Source organism: Ictalurus punctatus, chromosome 9 (genome assembly GCF_001660625.3).
Source record: "Ictalurus punctatus breed USDA103 chromosome 9, Coco_2.0, whole genome shotgun sequence".
NCBI lineage: Eukaryota > Metazoa > Chordata > Actinopteri > Siluriformes > Ictaluridae > Ictalurus > Ictalurus punctatus.
In genome coordinates this window covers 15,581,558-15,600,179 of record NC_030424.2, presented here as the reverse complement: position 1 = coordinate 15,600,179, position 18,622 = coordinate 15,581,558, and the positions used below count along the sequence as shown (strand labels likewise).

The 18,622-nt window shown below is 39.4% G+C and overlaps 1 protein-coding gene across 1 annotated transcript; it reads left to right on the top strand.

Moving 5' to 3' along the window:
- The first annotated feature begins 33 nt into the window (after window positions 1-33).
- exoc5 (exocyst complex component 5) lies at window positions 34-17,469 on the top strand. The gene is made up of 18 exons (XM_017476763.3): window positions 34-240; window positions 2,079-2,173; window positions 4,586-4,733; window positions 5,221-5,415; window positions 8,174-8,238; window positions 9,498-9,526; window positions 9,888-9,997; window positions 10,083-10,127; window positions 10,270-10,410; window positions 10,509-10,588; window positions 10,699-10,908; window positions 11,915-12,062; window positions 12,153-12,261; window positions 12,360-12,480; window positions 12,574-12,660; window positions 12,860-12,974; window positions 13,123-13,338; window positions 15,134-17,469. The coding sequence occupies exons 1-18, from the start codon at window positions 214-216 to the stop codon at window positions 15,320-15,322; spliced, it is 2,130 nt and encodes a 709-aa protein (XP_017332252.1). The 5' UTR covers window positions 34-213; the 3' UTR covers window positions 15,323-17,469.
- Window positions 17,470-18,622: the final 1,153 nt, after the last annotated feature.

Genomic DNA, 18,622 nt, shown 5'->3' with positions numbered 1-18,622 from the left:
GGACAGCGAACTGATCTCAGACCTGCTGCTGAAGGCCGAGTTTTGTTCGTTCGCTCTTTCCGGCCCGGTTATGGCAGCTGTGCGCAGGAAGCAGAGGGCCTTGATTTAGGGTGAATGAGCGTTAGCTTTACGATCCGCTGTATGCTTTAGAAAAGCTTCGTGCTTTTTGTCAGAGTTTTTTTGCCTTGAGCAACATCTCTCTGTTCAGGAAAGATGGCTACGACGGCGCAATTATTTGAGGTAAGTTGCGTTACTTGGTCAAGCTAGTTAGCAGGTTAGCTTGGTTAGCTAGCTTGGTAAATAAAACAAGCATCTTAATAAAAAGGAATCATTAAGTTTTTATGAAAGTCTAAATTATTTAACATTAAGTGTCAACAAATGATCTTGCGTGTTATATAAAAGACTAGCCGACTTTGGCCTGTTAGCATTTAACAGGGTGAACAGAGCAGCTGTAAGAGGCTAAATCTCAAATGGCTCTGTTTTTGACATGTAATGCACTTACAAAGGGTGTAAAAGCTATTATTTCCTATTGCATGTAATGCACCTTTGTAAGGAGTATAGGACAATTTAGGATGCAATTTTGTGCTTTGGCGAAATGCTTCACTTTGCTGCTTTTGTAGTTAAAACTAAAGTTAATGGAGTGTATTGATGGGGGGGTTACAGCAGTGTATCTCAGTAGTACATGTATATCTTGTTTTATTACTTAGCTGAGTGTATATTTACATTTTAATTAGCTTATCCTTCTTTTTTGTAGCATACTAAAGGTTAAATGTTATCAGCGCAGTGCTGTCATTTTGTTATTGACTGAGCTCAAGTCTGTCCTTACTGCATTGCTCACAATTACCAACCTTACAGCTCGACTCACTAGTCATTACCCCAGGTATACTATAAAGATGCGCTTTGTAACATACGACAGTTAATACCCACTGTACATGAAAAAAGAGCTCAAGTCTCTAGGTGCGTCCCAATTCGCGTACTTATGCACTATTCTGTGGCATTTTATAGTATAAATAGTGTGAGTAGTGTGTACACACTGACAACGCCAGATAGATAAAGTACACTTTAAATACCCGGATGATGCACTTAATAAACCGGAAAAACAAAGGCTGCGTCCGAAATCGCAAACTATGACAGTACGTACTAATCAGTGTGATTGTGTATTACAATGTGACTACAATCCCGGGCATACTACATCCGCCATGTTAGCATTGTCATGTGACCTTCGACGTCATCATAAACACACAAATCTTAAACAAGTTAACAGTTTATTCTGGTATTGCTTAACAAGTCCTGTTTAACCAATGTTTAATGTTTTAAAAAAGACCGACACTGTCTTCTGCGTCCCCCCCCCCCCCCCCCCCCCCCCCCCCCCCCCCCCCCCCCCCCCTTCTTTTCTGAGCTCATTCTCAATTGTCCCGTTACATCATGGGATTGTTTGACTCGAGTAGTGTGTATCGGTTGCATACTGCAAAATCTCGCCAGAAACAGTTCGCCATCCGAGTATTTCTCACCTACTGTTTCTCACATACTGAGAATTCGGACATACCACCCCTCTGGCGTACTGCTTTTCGCCTACTGTGTAGTAGGGAAGTATGCAGTTTCGGACACAGCCGAATGCTGGACACTTCACGCACTCAACTGTCACAGCTTTAATTACGTTGCGGAGGGGGCGGGGCTATCAGACTCCGATGTTCAATGAAAAAATAACCTTTTATAAAATTTATAGACTAGATGTTTGAGTACATAGTGTGTCATTTGGGACACAACCTCTATGTCTACAAAGTAGACCAACAGCACAGGTCTGTATAGTATAGTGGGCTGTAAGTGTAAAGCACTACCATGTCACTGTGATTCTGGAAATCTTCCACCATCCAAATAGCATTTTGGTCAGCGGTGGTCTTGTGACAGACTGACAGGGTAAAGGTGGTCTGACGTGCATAGCAACATCTGGGCTACATTCAATAATTGATCTGCATACCCTATAGGGTAGGTTTACCTGTTGATCGGGCTGAGTGTACCTACTTCGTGTAATCTATGCAATGTATCTGTATATGTAATTGTTGTTTGTTTTCCTGTAGGAACCGTTTGATGCAGATGAGTACATTGAGCGACTGGCTTGGAGAACTCCAGGGGGTGGTTCAAAAGGAGGAGCAGAAGCATTTGACCCTAAAAAGTAAGAATATGCTTTAATGTTAGTTTCTGGAAAATTACTCTTGTGGAAGCCTGGGAAAAATGTTTGCACATGGTGAGACACTGACATTTTGTGCTATAGTTTTCCCGAACTGAAATATTCTTCTATTTTGCAGAATTTATTAGAGTGACTTCTTACCCAGCATGATCTCTGCACGAGTATACAAGTAAATTATTCAGAAAAACAGTATTATGGCCGGGGGTCTAAGTTTGTCAGAATTTAGCCACAGAAACATAGAGCGGGTTTTCCTAGATTTGCCATACACATCTGTGTGCAATACTGTTAAATCTGGAGAACATTAATGTTCATTATTAATGATCACCAGTCATTGATTATTAATGTGTATAAAGAGGTTGGACCATCCCAGAATTTTTAGTTACAACTCCAAGGAGTTGGAATAGTCTAAAAAGGTCGTCATGTTACGGCAGTTTAAACTGCAGTACAGTTTGTATCCTGTACAGTTGTGATTAACAGTCATTTCCTCACCAATCCCCCCTGCCCTCTTCTCTCTCTCTCTCTCTCTCTCTCTCTCTCTCTCTCTCTCTCTCTCTCTCTCTCTCTCTCTCTCTCTCTTGCTCCCCCCTCGCTTTCCTCACTCGATCGGATTACTCTCTCTATCTCGCTTACAGCCGAGACTCCTTCCATAAATGTTAGATGTCTCCTAACAAAAAAAAGTCACCACATTTACATTTACATGTTTTTTTTTCTTTGTAAAACTACAGCGCATTTTTTAAAAATCCGTTTACTTTAAGTCCATGTAAATGTGTTGAGAAACAATAACATCGAACAAGTTCATTAATATTAACCTATCGCTCACATTACAGCCAGATGTTAGACGGACTGACTGAATTTATTGATCCCCAAGAGGAAATTTTGACCATTTTGCTTATTAATTAACATTCATGGAAGATGTCTCCTGTGTCAGTGCTTTGAAACAGTGGTCAAGCTGTTCCTTTGTTTTCCACTTATGTCTTAATGATCAAGGATTTTGGTTGTTATGAGCTGCTATAACACCAGTGCTAACAGGCATTAACAAACTTTGTGGGCATTCCCCAACAATAATACTTGTTGGGTCTTCACAATAACTGATGCAGGACAGTCAGGCCTAACTGTCTATCTTGGATATGTTACAACAGTTCACTTTAATGTTGTTGAATTTTGATAGTGCTGTCTGGCAATGCAGAAACATCAGCCCAGATTTTACACTACCCTCTCACCCGTGTAGAGGCTGATACAAGCATCTGAAGTGCTGACTCACAAATGATGGAAGAGAACGAATCTCAGTGAAAGAGAGAAGGGAAAAGACCCTAAGCTGCACTCAGCATTGGGGGGGGGGGGGGGGGGGGGGGGGGGGGGGTATTATTGTGATATGAGATTTTGCACTCATCACTTTGGAATGATTTTTTTTTTTTTCCCTCCTTTTTCAACCACCCAGAGAATCCAAACATGAAGGTTTTTACTCTGCTGTCCAGCAAGTGCTTAGAAATGCAGCTGACAAAGCTCTGAGTAGTATGTTATACACACACTCGCACATTAAAAAAGGCCACTTTTATGTGGAGTTGCAGTTTATGGTAACAGGCAACTAGCTGTTTTGCCAGCACTGTAAATGTAGTTTTTAAGACATTGTAATGCTTCCTCCGTGTGTTCCTGCAGTTTTCCAAAATTCTGTATAGACTCTGTCTTTTCTCATTTTCAGGAAGTGTAGCTATTGGTGTGAGGGCTTTAATAGTCAGATACAGTTCTTAAATACCTGGCTTATACATATTTATTCCTGGAAATTGTAGACTAGAAATCCGGTATGTGTATGTCCGCTATAACCAGCCGTTTACCGTGTGTACTTCTGGCAAAGTATGTGTCAACAGTGCAATAAATATTATCACTATTAGTCACTATTATGAATTGCTATCCTTATACTTGCTAAAATGTGAGCATTTTTATAATAATAATAATAATAATAATAATAATAATAATAATAATAATAATTTGTTATGCATTAATAATCATAAGATTATTTTTTTTGTCGAAAAATAATTAAACTCAACTCACTTAATTTATATAGCGCATTTAAAAACAACAGATTTTAAATGCGCTATATAAAAACACGCATACGTACCACTGCTACAAACATAGAAAGTGTGATAATTATCAAAAAAAATGTCAGGGTTCTTCCAATTCAAATGCCAAAGTATAAAGATGTGTTTTCAGCTGAGGCTTAAAAATCTCCACTGATAGGCCCAAGCGAATATGAAGGGGGCGATTAATCTCATAATTTAGGAGTACAGAAAATGCCCAATCACCCTTTGACTGATCTTTTTACCTCTCTAGATGCATTGCTCTGAAAATAAAACACTGTGTGTAGACAAACCATAGTGATTGTTATACCTGTTGTCTCAGGTTGCTAGAAGAGTTTGTTAACCACATAGAAGAACTGAAACTGCTGGACGAGAGGATCCAGAGGAAAGTTGAGAAGCTTGAACAGCAGTGCCATCGGGAAGCCAAAGAGTTTGCACATAAAGTCCAGGAGCTGCAAAGGAGCAACCAGGTTTGATGATCTGATGGATTAAACCAAGTGGGTCTGGTTGGGGGTGCCTGAATGTAGTGCGCATTATTGTGGTGGGTTTTGTTTTTGTTGTGTTTTTTTGTTTGTTTGTTTGTTTTGTTTTGTTTTGGGGTTTTTTGGTCCAGATTATAGGTCCAGTTCTCTTTGCAGAACAGAAAATTCCCCAATTAATATTTCCTCAACATTTTTCACATTCTTTCTTTTTCATGTTTCTGAACATAATGACGGCCACAAACTTGCACGATTGACCACTCTCATGTTTATTTTCATATGAAAGAGGCATTTGGGGATCAGGCAAACTTTGATGGAGATCTCTCCTGGTGAAAGCTCATATAGTGCATGTGCCCCATCTGCAATTGATAACTCATCACAAGAGATTAAATTTATGTAGTGTGAAAGATTGAGATTTTTCCTGAGAAGTCGTGCACCGTGTACTGTGCTAGCTGTGAATCTTTGGCTGTTTCCACAGGTTGCCTTTCAGCATTTCCAAGAGCTGGATGACCACATCAGCTACGTGGCCACTAAGGTGTGTCACCTGGGAGACCAGCTGGAGGGTGTGAACACTCCAAGGCAGCGGGCTGTGGAGGCCCAGAGACTTATGACTTACTTCAATGAATTCCTGGATGGGGAGTTGCGCAGTGATGTCTTTAACAACCCTGAGAAGGTTAGTATTCAAAAGAATAAGCACTGTGATGTCATTGGATGGGTATGTGTTATTTGATTCATAACTCTGCATTATTGTGGTTGTTGTCATACGCAGTTTCTAAAATCACATACATATATTTGAACAAACTCAAATCAAAATTTGTTTTACTTTGACATAGTGGAAGATTATAGACAAAAGAAGAATTTAGCACAGATGAACTATATACAGTCTGACCAAGGACATGAACTATCAATGACGGACGTTTTCCCCACCTCTAAATTACAGTTTTGTTGTTTTGAGTTTTTTTAAATTACTTTCTAATAATCATTTTATGTTGTGTTTCCCCTCCCCCTCAACCCTGAGATGCTCAAGATGCTCAGGAGACTGGACATACAGGCTCAAATAAATATAGCCTCACTCATGGGAAGAAAATTTCATTTTATTCCCCTAGATCTCTGCCTCCTGCATTAGCAGGATTTTGTCTGCCCCTCCATCCTCAATGCCTGTGTTGTGGGAGACAGGTAGTCCTAGGCAGGCTAGTGTGTCTATTTTAGAATGTACACTTTTTTTCAGAAATTAATCAACTGCTGATGGATAAAAGTCCCATCTGAACTAAACTACTATGCAGTTTCAGTCAACTGTTGATCTTTTAAACATAAAAATATTAACCATGTTGTGATCTAAAAGTTTGAGGTGAATGGTATTTGGCATGGGTTCCAGTAATCGGAAGAGACTTGAATGATCGATCATTAAAACGATTGTCTCACAGTGGGTTTTTTTTTGTTTTGTTTTGTTTTGTTTTTTTCCCCCTCTTCTTCTCCATTTTAAGGACATGACTCTTAACGATGTGCTTTTACACATTTCTGTAAGCCATACAAACAGCAGTGCGTGCATACTACTGTAATTACGGTAACCGGAGGAAAAGCAGAGAGAGACACACTTTCTCTCCAATAATTTATTGATTTTGGTCAGCCGGTCTTCACATTATGATGCTTGTATTTTTATTACGCTGGGTTTTTTTTTGTATAATGTTGTAACTAACATTATAACAGCCTGTAATATTGAACAAGTGAGACGCTGAAACAAGATGCATTGCAGAAGCAAAAGATGTCCGTGTCACATATGGTATATGAGCATAGACAACAATGTAGTTCTGGCGAGTACTGGAAGTGGACAAAATGCGCATCCTTAAATAACTGATTTGTGGGAGAAATCATGTTAAATGCACTTGATATAAACTATACTTAAACATGTCTAGAATGGTACAAACGCATGCAATTTCAAACAAAGCTATAGTTTGTTCAGTCTGCTGCTGACCTTTGTGTTAGATTGTGCCATACTGCTCCACTGTTTAGGCTGGCATCACGTCCTGAAGATATGTAGCTTGGGCCGTTCACAACCAAACAACTATAGGATATGCATCACAGCTATCTTGCTCTTGTGTAGTTAAAAACAAGTGCAACACTGGACTTATGTTGTACTTTTACTGGTATCGTTTTTTCAACTTGTGTAAATTATCTAGTGAAATAGGCAAGCCTGACCCTGGTGTTATGCTTTGTCAATCTATAAAGTAAGATGATTAAGTATTTATAAACGCTGGATGTTTGTGGAATGATAATGAAGGTTTGTGGTTAAAATTTACACTCTAAAATGATTATTTCCTGTTAATGACTCTTTATATTATCAGCTATGTTTGTCTAATGGCAATTTAAAAAACATTATGGATATTTGATGCTGCTATGAATGGTACAGGATATTAGATTAGATGGTTAGGTCTACACAAATATTGATGCACACCAACTCCAATATGTAATGCCACTTCATAAGCATCTTTCAAGTCACTACGTGGTGGTGTAACTTGGGTGGTAAGTCTTGCATATCATATGCTATTAGCATTAGACCACCAACACGCTCCCTGAGAGACGCGTGGGAATATACCCAGCAGACTTTTCAGATTTCTTTTCATAAATGAGCCCACCTTCAGAAGAGAAGAGAAGGGTCAGGGAAAGGAGATGGTGGTGAATAGCTAAAGGGGGAGAAGAAATAGAGGGAAGGAAGGCCGACCTAATCCCTTCGAAAAGGAGGGCTGGCCTCAGACAGTGTGAAGACAAGCACTGGTAAAAAACCCCACTGCAGGGAGACTGCTACATCACTTACATGGGATTTAGCTAATCTTAGCTGGGGGACAGATACTTAGAAAACCTCGATGAGGAGAGCAGAAAAAGCTGGATCCACCTCATGGGAGCACAGTAATGATGTTAGCTGAGGCAGGCAGGAGTGGAAGATGTGTGGATGCTGGGGCCTTCTCCCATCCTGTTCTCCCAATATGTTAGCACTGAAGGGAGCGGTGGGATGTTCTTGTCTGGCCCTGTATTTGGTGAGACCTCATACCTGCCCATCGGGACAGATTATAGAAGACGATTTAGTAAGGCTGCCATGGGATTAGCCATAGTCCATTTATAATACTTACGACAGAGTGAGAGTAAAGCGTGAGATGGGCAGCGGAGGGTAGAGCAGGGAGTTAGGCAAGCTGCTTCTGATGGGCTCACTCATGTCTTCTCTGTGCTGGACAAGAGGAAGGAGGAATTGGAGGGAGGGAGTGATGCAAAGATTTACTGTAAGCTGATCTTCAGGTTTAAGGCCTGTGCCACAATGCCACAAAGGCATTTCTCATGTCCATTTTCCCCTGTTAGCAAGATGACCATCTCTTTATTTCTGACTCACGTGTATCTGTTCTTGTTGTAATGTCTTTTGCTATTTTTAATATTCTGGGCAGATAAAGGAAGCTGCTGACATCATTCAGAAATTGCACTTGATTGCTCAGGAGTTGCCTTTTGACAGGTAAGCAGTGTGCGATGATGAGGGAGAAGAGAGGTGGGACTAGGAGGGGAAAAATAATCTAAATAACATGGGTGGACAAATCACTAGCCGGGGCACTTGGGACAAGCAGATTATGTGTCCTGACTATTAGTTTCTCTACTCATAGCTGCCCACAGGACATGTAGGTTCAATATCCAGGAACAGGGGGGAAAAATCTTCCTACCTCACTGCAGTAGGGCAAAGCCGTCATGTGACTCCCATGCCTGCAATTGTATAACAAATCACCTTGCAGTTAAACCCACTGAGTGAAAATAAAGATGTTAGCCAGACTCAAATAATATCATTACATGCGAGAACAGAACATCACGGCTCATAGTCGAAACTGTGACCAACAGCTTGCTGACCTTTTGCAGCCCAAACCCAATTACACATTAGACACTGTGTTCGTTTGCTTTAGTCTGTAGTAATATACTTACAGTAACCACTTAACACTTTGCCATACCTTATGTTATTTTAGCTACCATTTTGCACCTAGTCAGTTATATTTCCAGGCAAGTACTGAATTTATAATTCCATTGTCCACCCTGGGAAAATGCTAACAACTAAACACCATTTGATTTGAGTACCTTGATTAAAACAAATTAATGCGAATGAAATCAGGCATCAAAGTAAGCAATTGGTCATGCTTGGACTATGACGAATCAAGACCTTGGATTTATAAGGTTTTATTTAACAGTGGATTTTAAGATATAGCTATAAAGTTTTGATCCTTAATAAGATCCAAGTAGATTCTTTTCAGCTTTTCAAATATTTTGACGTAACCAATATTATTGTAGAGTTTAAAGAAGTATTTTGATGTAAACCATCTCACATATTCTTATAAACATTCACTTATTCGACTCTTGTCGCCTCTGAATTGCTCATTAGGGATAAATTCATACATTTCAAATTTATATCCTGGATGTATTTATTTCTGTAAAGCTGCTTTGTGGCAGTGTCTATTGTTAATAATGCTGTACAATTGATTTGAATTGAGTATTCAGGTACTAACAAACTTACAACATGAACTAGTTTTTTACAAAAAAAACAAACACATAGAACCTTATAATTCTAAGTTTTCAAAATGTACTTCATTTTCAGGCTGTAATTTATCTCATTTGCCATGTTTTAAAAAGATTTTTAGCTCTGGCTTTTACAAATCAAGGTTTTCAAACTGAATGGCTAATTACTGTTCTCTATTATTTACTACTTTCTCTGTCCTTCTCAATATTTTCATCCAGATTTGCTGATGTGAAGGCCAAGATAGCAAGTGAGTGTTTATTCCTTTTAATTGATTAAAAAGCACAAATTATGAAAGATAAAAACGACAAGGTAGAAATTTAAAGCATTAAATCATGAATGCTTTAGACCAGGGGTGTCAGGTCTTATCCGGAAAGGGCCGGTGTGGGTACAGGTTTTCATTCCAACCAAGCAGAAGCCACACCTGAGTCTATTGAAAGCCAAGATCATCTGATTAAACAGGTGGAATCAGGTGTGGCTCCTGCTTGGTTGGAGTGAAAACCTGCAGCCACACCGGCTCTTTGCGGATAACATTGGACACCCCTGCTATAGACTGTGCTGATAGCAATGTGTCCATTTAAAAATGACCTGTGTGTGGGTGGTGATTTAAGGTAAATACCATGACTTGGAGCGGCAGCTGATCCAGGAGTTCACAGCTGCTCAGCGCAGAGGGGAAATAGGCCGCATGAGAGAAGTGGCTGCAGTCCTGCTACATTTCAAGGTGAGGTAGAGCGACCACACTTTATCCTCTGAAACTGTCTATAATTAATAATTATTGTCTCATATTTCTCTGCTTTCTTTATCAGGGCTATGCCCATTGTATAGATGTCTACATCAAGCAGTGCCAAGAGGTAAGCCCTCTATAGACCCACATATTATATTTACTATATTTCAGATATTAGACTGCAACTGATAATTTGATAGTTAGAAATCTAGAAACTGATTCCTTTATCAGCAAATAATACAATAACATCTTTGTGTGTTCTCTCTCAGGGTGCATACTTGCAGAGCGATGTGTTTGATGACACTGCTCTTCTCTGTCAGCGGGTCAATAAGCAAGTGGGCGAGGTCTTCTGTAGCCCAGAAATGGTCATGGCCAAACTCATCCAAAACATCTTTGAGAACAAGTTACAGGTACAATCCAAACTACACATGCCGATATAAAGTATACGTATATTGCCAAATCATTTGCTTCTCTGAGAGCTGGAGTGACTTGACTTTTATGCTTTTAGACACATGTAAAAGAAGGACTTGAGACTCGTTCCAGTGAATTGGAGCAATACCTCAAAAACCTCTATGACCTCTACACCAGGTATTCATCTCGTTTTCTGTGAACGGAATTGCAGCTCTCAGTGGTTTGACCTCCTTTAACAATGTCTGGCAAGTTTAAAAAAGAAAAAAAGTTTGAATTTCTGCTTTCAGGACCACAGCTTTGGCTGCTAAACTAACGGAGTTTAACTTGGGTTCGGACAAACACACCTTCCTATCCAAGCTGATTAAGAGCATCTTTTCCTCCTACCTGGATAGCTACATAGACATGGAGCGGCAGTATCTGCAGTCTCGTAGCGCTTCAATTCTGCAACGATACTACGACTCGAAGAACCACCAAAAACGTCCTGTAGGCACAGGAAGGTGAGGAGGGGGGGTCTTTTTAAATGCTAACGTTTGTCTGGTGGTTTAATATATGTTTGACACTTCAAAAAAAATACATTACTTGGATATGGAGAATGAATTGCAAAACTCAATTTTTAGTAGTTGTAACAGATGCTGTCTGGTGGCTGTTTACACTTTTTCAATGGCAATATGAAACACGATTTGTAGAAGACACTCTTTGCAAATATCACCTTCAAATAATGTTTCATATTGCAATTGAAAAACTGTAAACAGCCACCAGTCTTCTGTGATCTTGATCCTGATATTATGTTAATGTTAGCTAGTAAAAATAAATAAATAAATACGTTAATCTAACCCCTTAACACGCCATGTGCATCGTTTATGGTGAAAATTTCTGGAATATTCCAGTCTCTTTCAGCTTCATCTATAGGGATTACCCTAACCAATAATATTGTCACATTACTCTTTTCAGAGAAAAGAGTGACGAGCTTGTTGCAAATCTAAAAATATCACAGTAAAGGTCTTATGATGGGACGGACACGTGATAATACCGTGAACATAATTCATACACACAGTTTTGTGGCATCTGCGCACAATTGGGCAGAAACTGAGACGTTGCTGTGTCTTATTTCTGAAAGGATGACTAATACAGAATCAGAGCTTAATTCACATAAACATTTGGCAGGAGAATTCCTGAAGGTGTTTCACAAAAAAATCCAGGTTTCACGTTAATTTGTAACAGAATTCAACACCAGACTGTAGACTTCCACTATAAGTGAACTTGGTTTATTTCTCTGCAGAGGAAATTGTTGTTCATTATAATTGCCCCTATGCTACAGATGCAGTAGATGGAGATTAGATTGAAAAACTCTGAAGTATTCATTTAAAGCAGAGAAACCACAAGCATGTGCTGTTTCAGTACAGACTGATGTTCTCGCTCATCCTTGTATAACTTGAGTATCTTTATGAGCTGAATACTTTGCATTAATATATGCCGTTCTCTTTCTCACATAAACACGTACAGTATCCAGGAGCTGAAAGAGCGGATCAGGCAGCGCACTAATCTGCCTTTGGGTCCCAGTATTGACACGCATGGAGAAACCTTTCTCTCACAGGAGGTTGTGGTCAATCTGCTGCAGGAGACACGTCACGCCTTCCAGAGATGCAACAAGGCAAAACTAAGTTTCATATTTGCTCTATAACCTCTCAAATTCTGGGACAAGATTGATTGTGGAAGCTAATATCTGTGTCTCTCCTCATAGCTGTCTGACCCAGCTGATCTCCCTAAAAATGCCTACTCTATCTTCCTGCTGCTTGTAGAGCACCTTTGTGTGGACCATATTGACTATGCTTTGGAGATTGGCCTTTCAGGTAGAAAAGATATAGAAAAATATTCAACATTACATCAATTATGGCTTTATCTTTTGAGGTGTTACTTTATCAAACATAACGATGTCTTTGTTTCACAGCTATTCCTTCTGCAGATGCCAAAAACGCCAACCTCTATTTCTTGGATGTGGTGCAGCAGGCTAACACTATTTTTCATCTCTTTGATAAGCAGTTTAATGATCATCTCATGCCTCTTATTAGGTGAGTGTAAATGATGAATCAGTGTGATCCAGGAAAACAAAATCATGAAGTACCCCTCACTGACTCTTATGCCCTGTGCTGTGATTCTTGTAGTGCTTCACCTAAGCTTACGGAGTGTTTGCAAAAGAAAAAGGAGGTGATTGATCAGATGGAAGTGAAACTAGACACTGGCATTGACCGGTTAGTCTTCTATATCTCTCTTTATCTCTCGATACTGATGCATTTTTGAGAAATTCCTGTCTTCATCAAAATCATGTAGCCATGTGTTTTAAAAACAGAGATACACCCTGATTGCTCATATTTCTGCAGTATCAAGCATGAACGAACTTGATTTAGGATGTATACTTATATTTGGCCTTTCTTGGATGATCGTGTTTAGAACACTGAACTGCATGATCGGCCAGATGAAACACATTCTGGCCACTGAGCAAAAGAAAACCGACTTCAGGCCAGAAGATGAGAACAATGCAATGACTGCACTACAGTACACTACAGTAAGTAATATCTTTAAGTAAGTTCTGAATTATAGTACAAATGTATTGTAAATACCCAAAATATAGTGTAATCATAAGAACTTACATTTGGTTGTCATTTGCATTAGACACGATGCTGCAGTGTTGTTCCTGTGTGCTCTTTTCTTAGGCATGCTCTAAGGTATGTGCCTACGTGAGTAAGCAGGTGGAGTGTGTACGGAGGTCTATGGATGGAAAAAATGTGGACACGGTGCTGGCTGAGCTGGGTGTGCGCTTTCACAGGCTCATCCATGAGCACCTGCAACAGTTCAGCTACACGTCCATGGGAGGCATGCTGGCCATCTGCGATGTGGCAGAGTACCGCCGCTGCGCCAAAGACTTCCGGGTAAGGAGGGGTCAGAGTTCAAGTTATTTAAGGGGTAAAAACTTGGGTAATGAGGTGATGTAATTTGAGTTGTCATGCTATCCATAATACCATGATTATATCAAGTTATTCTGTAATATTTACATGACCACTTTTTGACTGTAGTACACCTAGTTTCAGTCAAAATTTAAGCTGCAGCTGAATTAGAAATATGGCCACAGTAATTAGTGGTATCGCACTGTATTCGATTTCTCATGCAGAACACATGCATGTAGACTCGTACATAAAACATGGCATGAAAGAAGAGGACGTACAACAGCAAACCGGTTTACTGAGCCGTGTGACAAACGTAGCAAAACGTGTCTGAATGAGTGGGACAAAAATAATGCAGTGCAGTAATTTTCAAGTTCGACTGTTGCCATGGTTGATGAACTAAACCAAACATAATGCAATTTTAGAGTTTTTAGGAAATATTGATTTTTAAAAACCTTATATAGAGTTCCATAGACATTTCTCGCCATAGAAATAGCCATAGAAGCTGTCATATTGTTATAAAAACAAACTGAACTCGACCACTTTTTTAATGTTCACTTGATCTGAAGTAGAATTGCTGGCCAATCACAAAACAGGAGGCGGGATTCATCAGAATATGGGTGGGGAATTTACCAAACCACGTCAAGGCTGTTTTCTCAACCACTTGTAGTGCCTACCAGTTCTACAGTTTCTTCATCAGTCAAAATTGACCATATGTGACAATCTGCTTGTTAAGTCTGACCTCACGCATAGCGTAAAGCCATTTCCGGATCCAAACAAAGTTAGTAGGCTGGTTGACATATAATGATCTGCTACCCCCTGACTAGCTATACAAGTATCGTTGGCTAATATGAACACACCACTGGCAAAGTCTTTTAGAAATGTTAAGGTGAGAGTTAAATTGTTTTCAATATAGGTACACATTGAGGGTCAGTCAGGGAGGTACAGCACCTGTGAGCGCCTAATCGGCAAAGACAAGTACCATCATACGCCATCATATCATATGGCAGCTTTATTGGTTTGGGTGGAGTAAAATGTGTCCCGCGCCCACATGGAGTGCGTGTGGAAGAAGGCGAAGACAACGAGAACAGATGAAATTGCAGCCCAAGAGTGTCTGAGATAACACATTTACAGTTGGGTAAAAACCACATTATGTTAAAATGAATTGTATTTACCAAAAGCTGCTAAAATACACTGACTGTGTTCTGTAGTACTATTGAAAAATCATGATCCTAAGTGTTATCATTTTTTGGACTTGTATCTATTAAAATACCAAGAAGCACAGCATTTCAGCATGTTGAAAATACGAGAACGTCAACCAACGCAGTAGAAGCTTGGACCCGGAAACATTTTTCTCAGAAGCTCGTTATATCACGACTTGACAAGGGAATACTGCTGAATCTTCTATATGATAATTCAATTTATCTGTCTTTTTATCAGAAACTAGAGTAGGCCTACCGTTAATTCAGTAAATGGTGATAATGAAATAGAGGACTTGTAGAAGGATTAGAGTTATGGGCAAATCACCTTGGCAGCCTATTCAATTATTTACACATCAGTTTTAAAATGTTCATTATTTTACACACCAGTTGATGATGATGATTGACTTCTAATTGTCGTCTCAAATACATTTCAGTCGTTGCGTTTTAAATTGATTCATCAATTCAAATTGTCACATGCACCAATAGCAGTTATATAATTTGCCAAATGACCACTTTGTCTACTGGTTTTGTTTCAGCCTGGATTTGTAGGTGTGTAATTACTGTGCCTATTTCTCTCTCAGGTTCCTCTGGTCCTGCAGCTCTTTGACACGTTGCACGCTCTCTGTAACCTTCTGGTTGTTGTTCCTGACAATCTGAAGCAGGTTTGCTCTGGAGATCAGCTAACAAACCTGGACAAGAATCTCCTGCATGCCTTTGTGCAGCTCAGAGCGGACTATCGCTCAGCTAGACTGGGCCGCCATTTTAGCTAATTAATGGTAAGACTATACCCAGTACACAGCTGTCCAATCAGAACAGCACTCTCGGGTCAGTCAGAGTGGCTTTCGGACTTTTTTTTACTTTTTTTTTTTTTATTATTATTTACTTTTTTTTTTTTTTTTTTTAAATACATTTAATTATAATGACACAACAGCTCATGGACATGTGTGGCCCAATGCATACTGAGAAAAGAATATTTATGCATCTGCCCATTTGTATTTTCAAGTTTTATTTGCCTTATCCCTTTCTGTGCTCTACTTTTAGCCAGTAAACTACATGTATGAATGTATGGCATTTCATTGATGTGAAATGTATTCTTCTCTTCACCGTGTTTTTGCATTAATGCTATAATGCACACAACACTGTAAAATGAACAGCATAAAGAGGGTTTGGTTTGTTTGTTTTTCTGTTTTTGAAGCTGAGGGGTTAGATGAATTTGGTTCATAGCTGGAAACACAAATTAAATAGTTTATTGTACCAAATATATGTGGCTCTGCTGGCACTGGAGACACTTCAGCAGGTTGCATCATGCGCTTCCTAATGAGCAACAGCTAATCAGTCTTTACCCCCCCCCCCCCCCCCCCCCCCCCCCACATAAGGGTACATAGTTGTTTGGTGTAAATTCTGTACTTGGTGTTCATTACAGAATTTATATAAATCATCTCGCAGGACTAAGTAACAAAAATTGAACATTACCCAGGTCACTTCTGATAACATAGGATGTGAATAAATGCTTTGAATTGCTAAACAAGTGGCAGTAATTCTATCAGAAATCAGCATAGCTCTCTGCTCAGTTACTTTTATTCAGAAAACACATCGCATATTAGTTAAAGGCACATTCCTGTGAATCTTTATTATTATTATTATTGTAATGGGAATTTAAAAAAATTGACAGTTATTTTCTCCTTATGATGCTAGCAGTGGAGGTTCACGTAAGAGTAACTAACTGAGATTTTTTTAAAAATGCCAAATATCTCCATTTCTGAGAAGACAAGATACAAGTTTAGCAAGCAAGTCTTCTGTGTGTATTAAAGTATTTCTGACAGGTTGTGTTTGAAATCGCATACTGTGACCATACCTTTCTGCATTCCATTCACTACCTACTGCTCAGCCATTGATACAGTATGTACTGACGTTGATGCTTACTGAGTGTGTAGCATGAATATAATCCGGATGTACTACAGCCGCCATGTTGGTATTGTCATGTGACCGACATCTTACTAAGAGCCGACATGCTTGCCATTTTTTATTATGACTGCTCTTCTGAGCCGGTCCCATTGCCTTATGGGATAGCGAAGTGTGCGTTGGTTCCATACTGCAGAATCCCGGCGGAAGCAGTACGACATTCGGGTATTTCTTGCCTACACACAATAGGACATACTACTCCTTTGGTATACTGTTTTTCAACTACTGTATAATAGGGTAGTAGGGATATTTGGATGCTTCCATGCACATAGTGGCATATATTTGCATTTGTAATCTACCACAGTGTATATTCCTTCTTAAAACAGTCATTTTTTTAGACTTTCATTGTATGGACGACATACAAGTGCAGAAATGTTGAGTCTAAATAATTGTGTTAACCACCAGCTTGCTCAGAAATGTAACAAAACAACATTTTGATCCAAAACACTAATGCTAGGACATCTTAATGTACTCGCATACAATCTTTAATATTCATGGAATAACTCGCTCACTGAGCACACAAGTTAAGAATTAATTGGTTAAAATTGTGACTTGAGGGCACTGAATGTGCAAGTTTCTCTAAAAACTGTTGGCTGAGTCTGATTAAAGGGGTTAAGTGTCCCCTTTCAGCTCCAGTCAACACCACTGAGTGATAATTCTGACACAGTGTCATATGACCCAACCTGAACTTAACCCTAAGGATCTATGGAGAAGGAAGGGGGATGTCCGACATCTTGCTTGTGCCTGGCTTTGGTGTTACTTTTTTCTTTTCTTACATTTTCTCATTGTTGATCTCCTGCTTTTGCACAGGCACACATACAGGTCAGCTGATATTGAACTGCCTTGATATGATTAACGAATCTACAAAATAATACAGCAAGTTGTCACATTGTCAATCTCACTTTTTCTCACTAATAATAACATGCAAATCTAATTCAATAAAATATGAAATTAAGTGACGTTTCAGAGTGTACATTCCTTACCTCAGCAAACTGTATGCTCATCATGTGCTCATACATTCACTGGTTTTATAATGTCACTACTGCTCACACTGAAGTTTCAGTGGCAGTTACTAAAGCGCAGTGCACTAGGACTACCTGTTTCATATTGCTATTATTGTAACTTCGTTAAAATATTTGCCTTGCGGTACAGCCTCATCATACATACAGTTCTGTGAAAAGTATTTGCCCTGATTTCTTCTGTATATCTCGTACTAAATAGTTTTAGAAATTAAAACAAAATCTAAGATAAAACAAAGGTAACCTGAGAAAACAGAAAATGTAGCTTTTAAAAGATAGTTATTTACTGAAGAAAAAGGTTAACCAATACCAACTGGGCCTGTGTGAAAATGTATTTGCCCCCATAGTTACTAATTCCCCAAATCTCTGAAACATCATCCATAATGGGGTTCAGCTGGATTAGACACAAACAGGCCTCATTACTGCAAACCCTGTTCAATCAAATCAACACTTAAATAGAACTTTTTCAACAGCAAGAAGTTGGTTAAAAGGTTTATCCAGTAACACACTATGCCAAAACTAAAAAGAAATTCCAGAAATGATGAGGAAGAAGGTGATTGAAATACATCAGTCTGGGAAGGGTTACAAAGCTATTTCAAAGGCTCTGGGACGCCAAAGAACCACAGTGAGAGCCATTATGTCCAAATGGAGAAACTCAGCACAGTAGTGAACCTTCCCAAAAGCGGCCGACATTCCAAAATTCCACCAAGAGCACAGCAACGACTCATCCAGGAGATCACAAAAGAGCCAAGGACAACATCAAAGGACTTACATGACCTCTTGCATCACTAAAGGTCACTGTTCATGACTCCACTATCAGAAAGACACTGGGCAAAAATGGCGTCCATGGAAGAGTGGCGAGGTGAAAACCACTGCCAACCCAGAAGAACATTTAAGGCTCATCTGAATTTTGCCAAAAACACACCTCGAAGATCCTCAAACCTTTTGAGAGAATGTTCTGGGAACTATTGATTTGAAAGTGGAACTGTTTGGAAGACAGGGGTCCCGTTACATCTGGTGTAAACCAAACAGAATTCCACAAAAAGAACATCATACCTATGGTCAAGCATGATGGTGGAAGTGTGATGG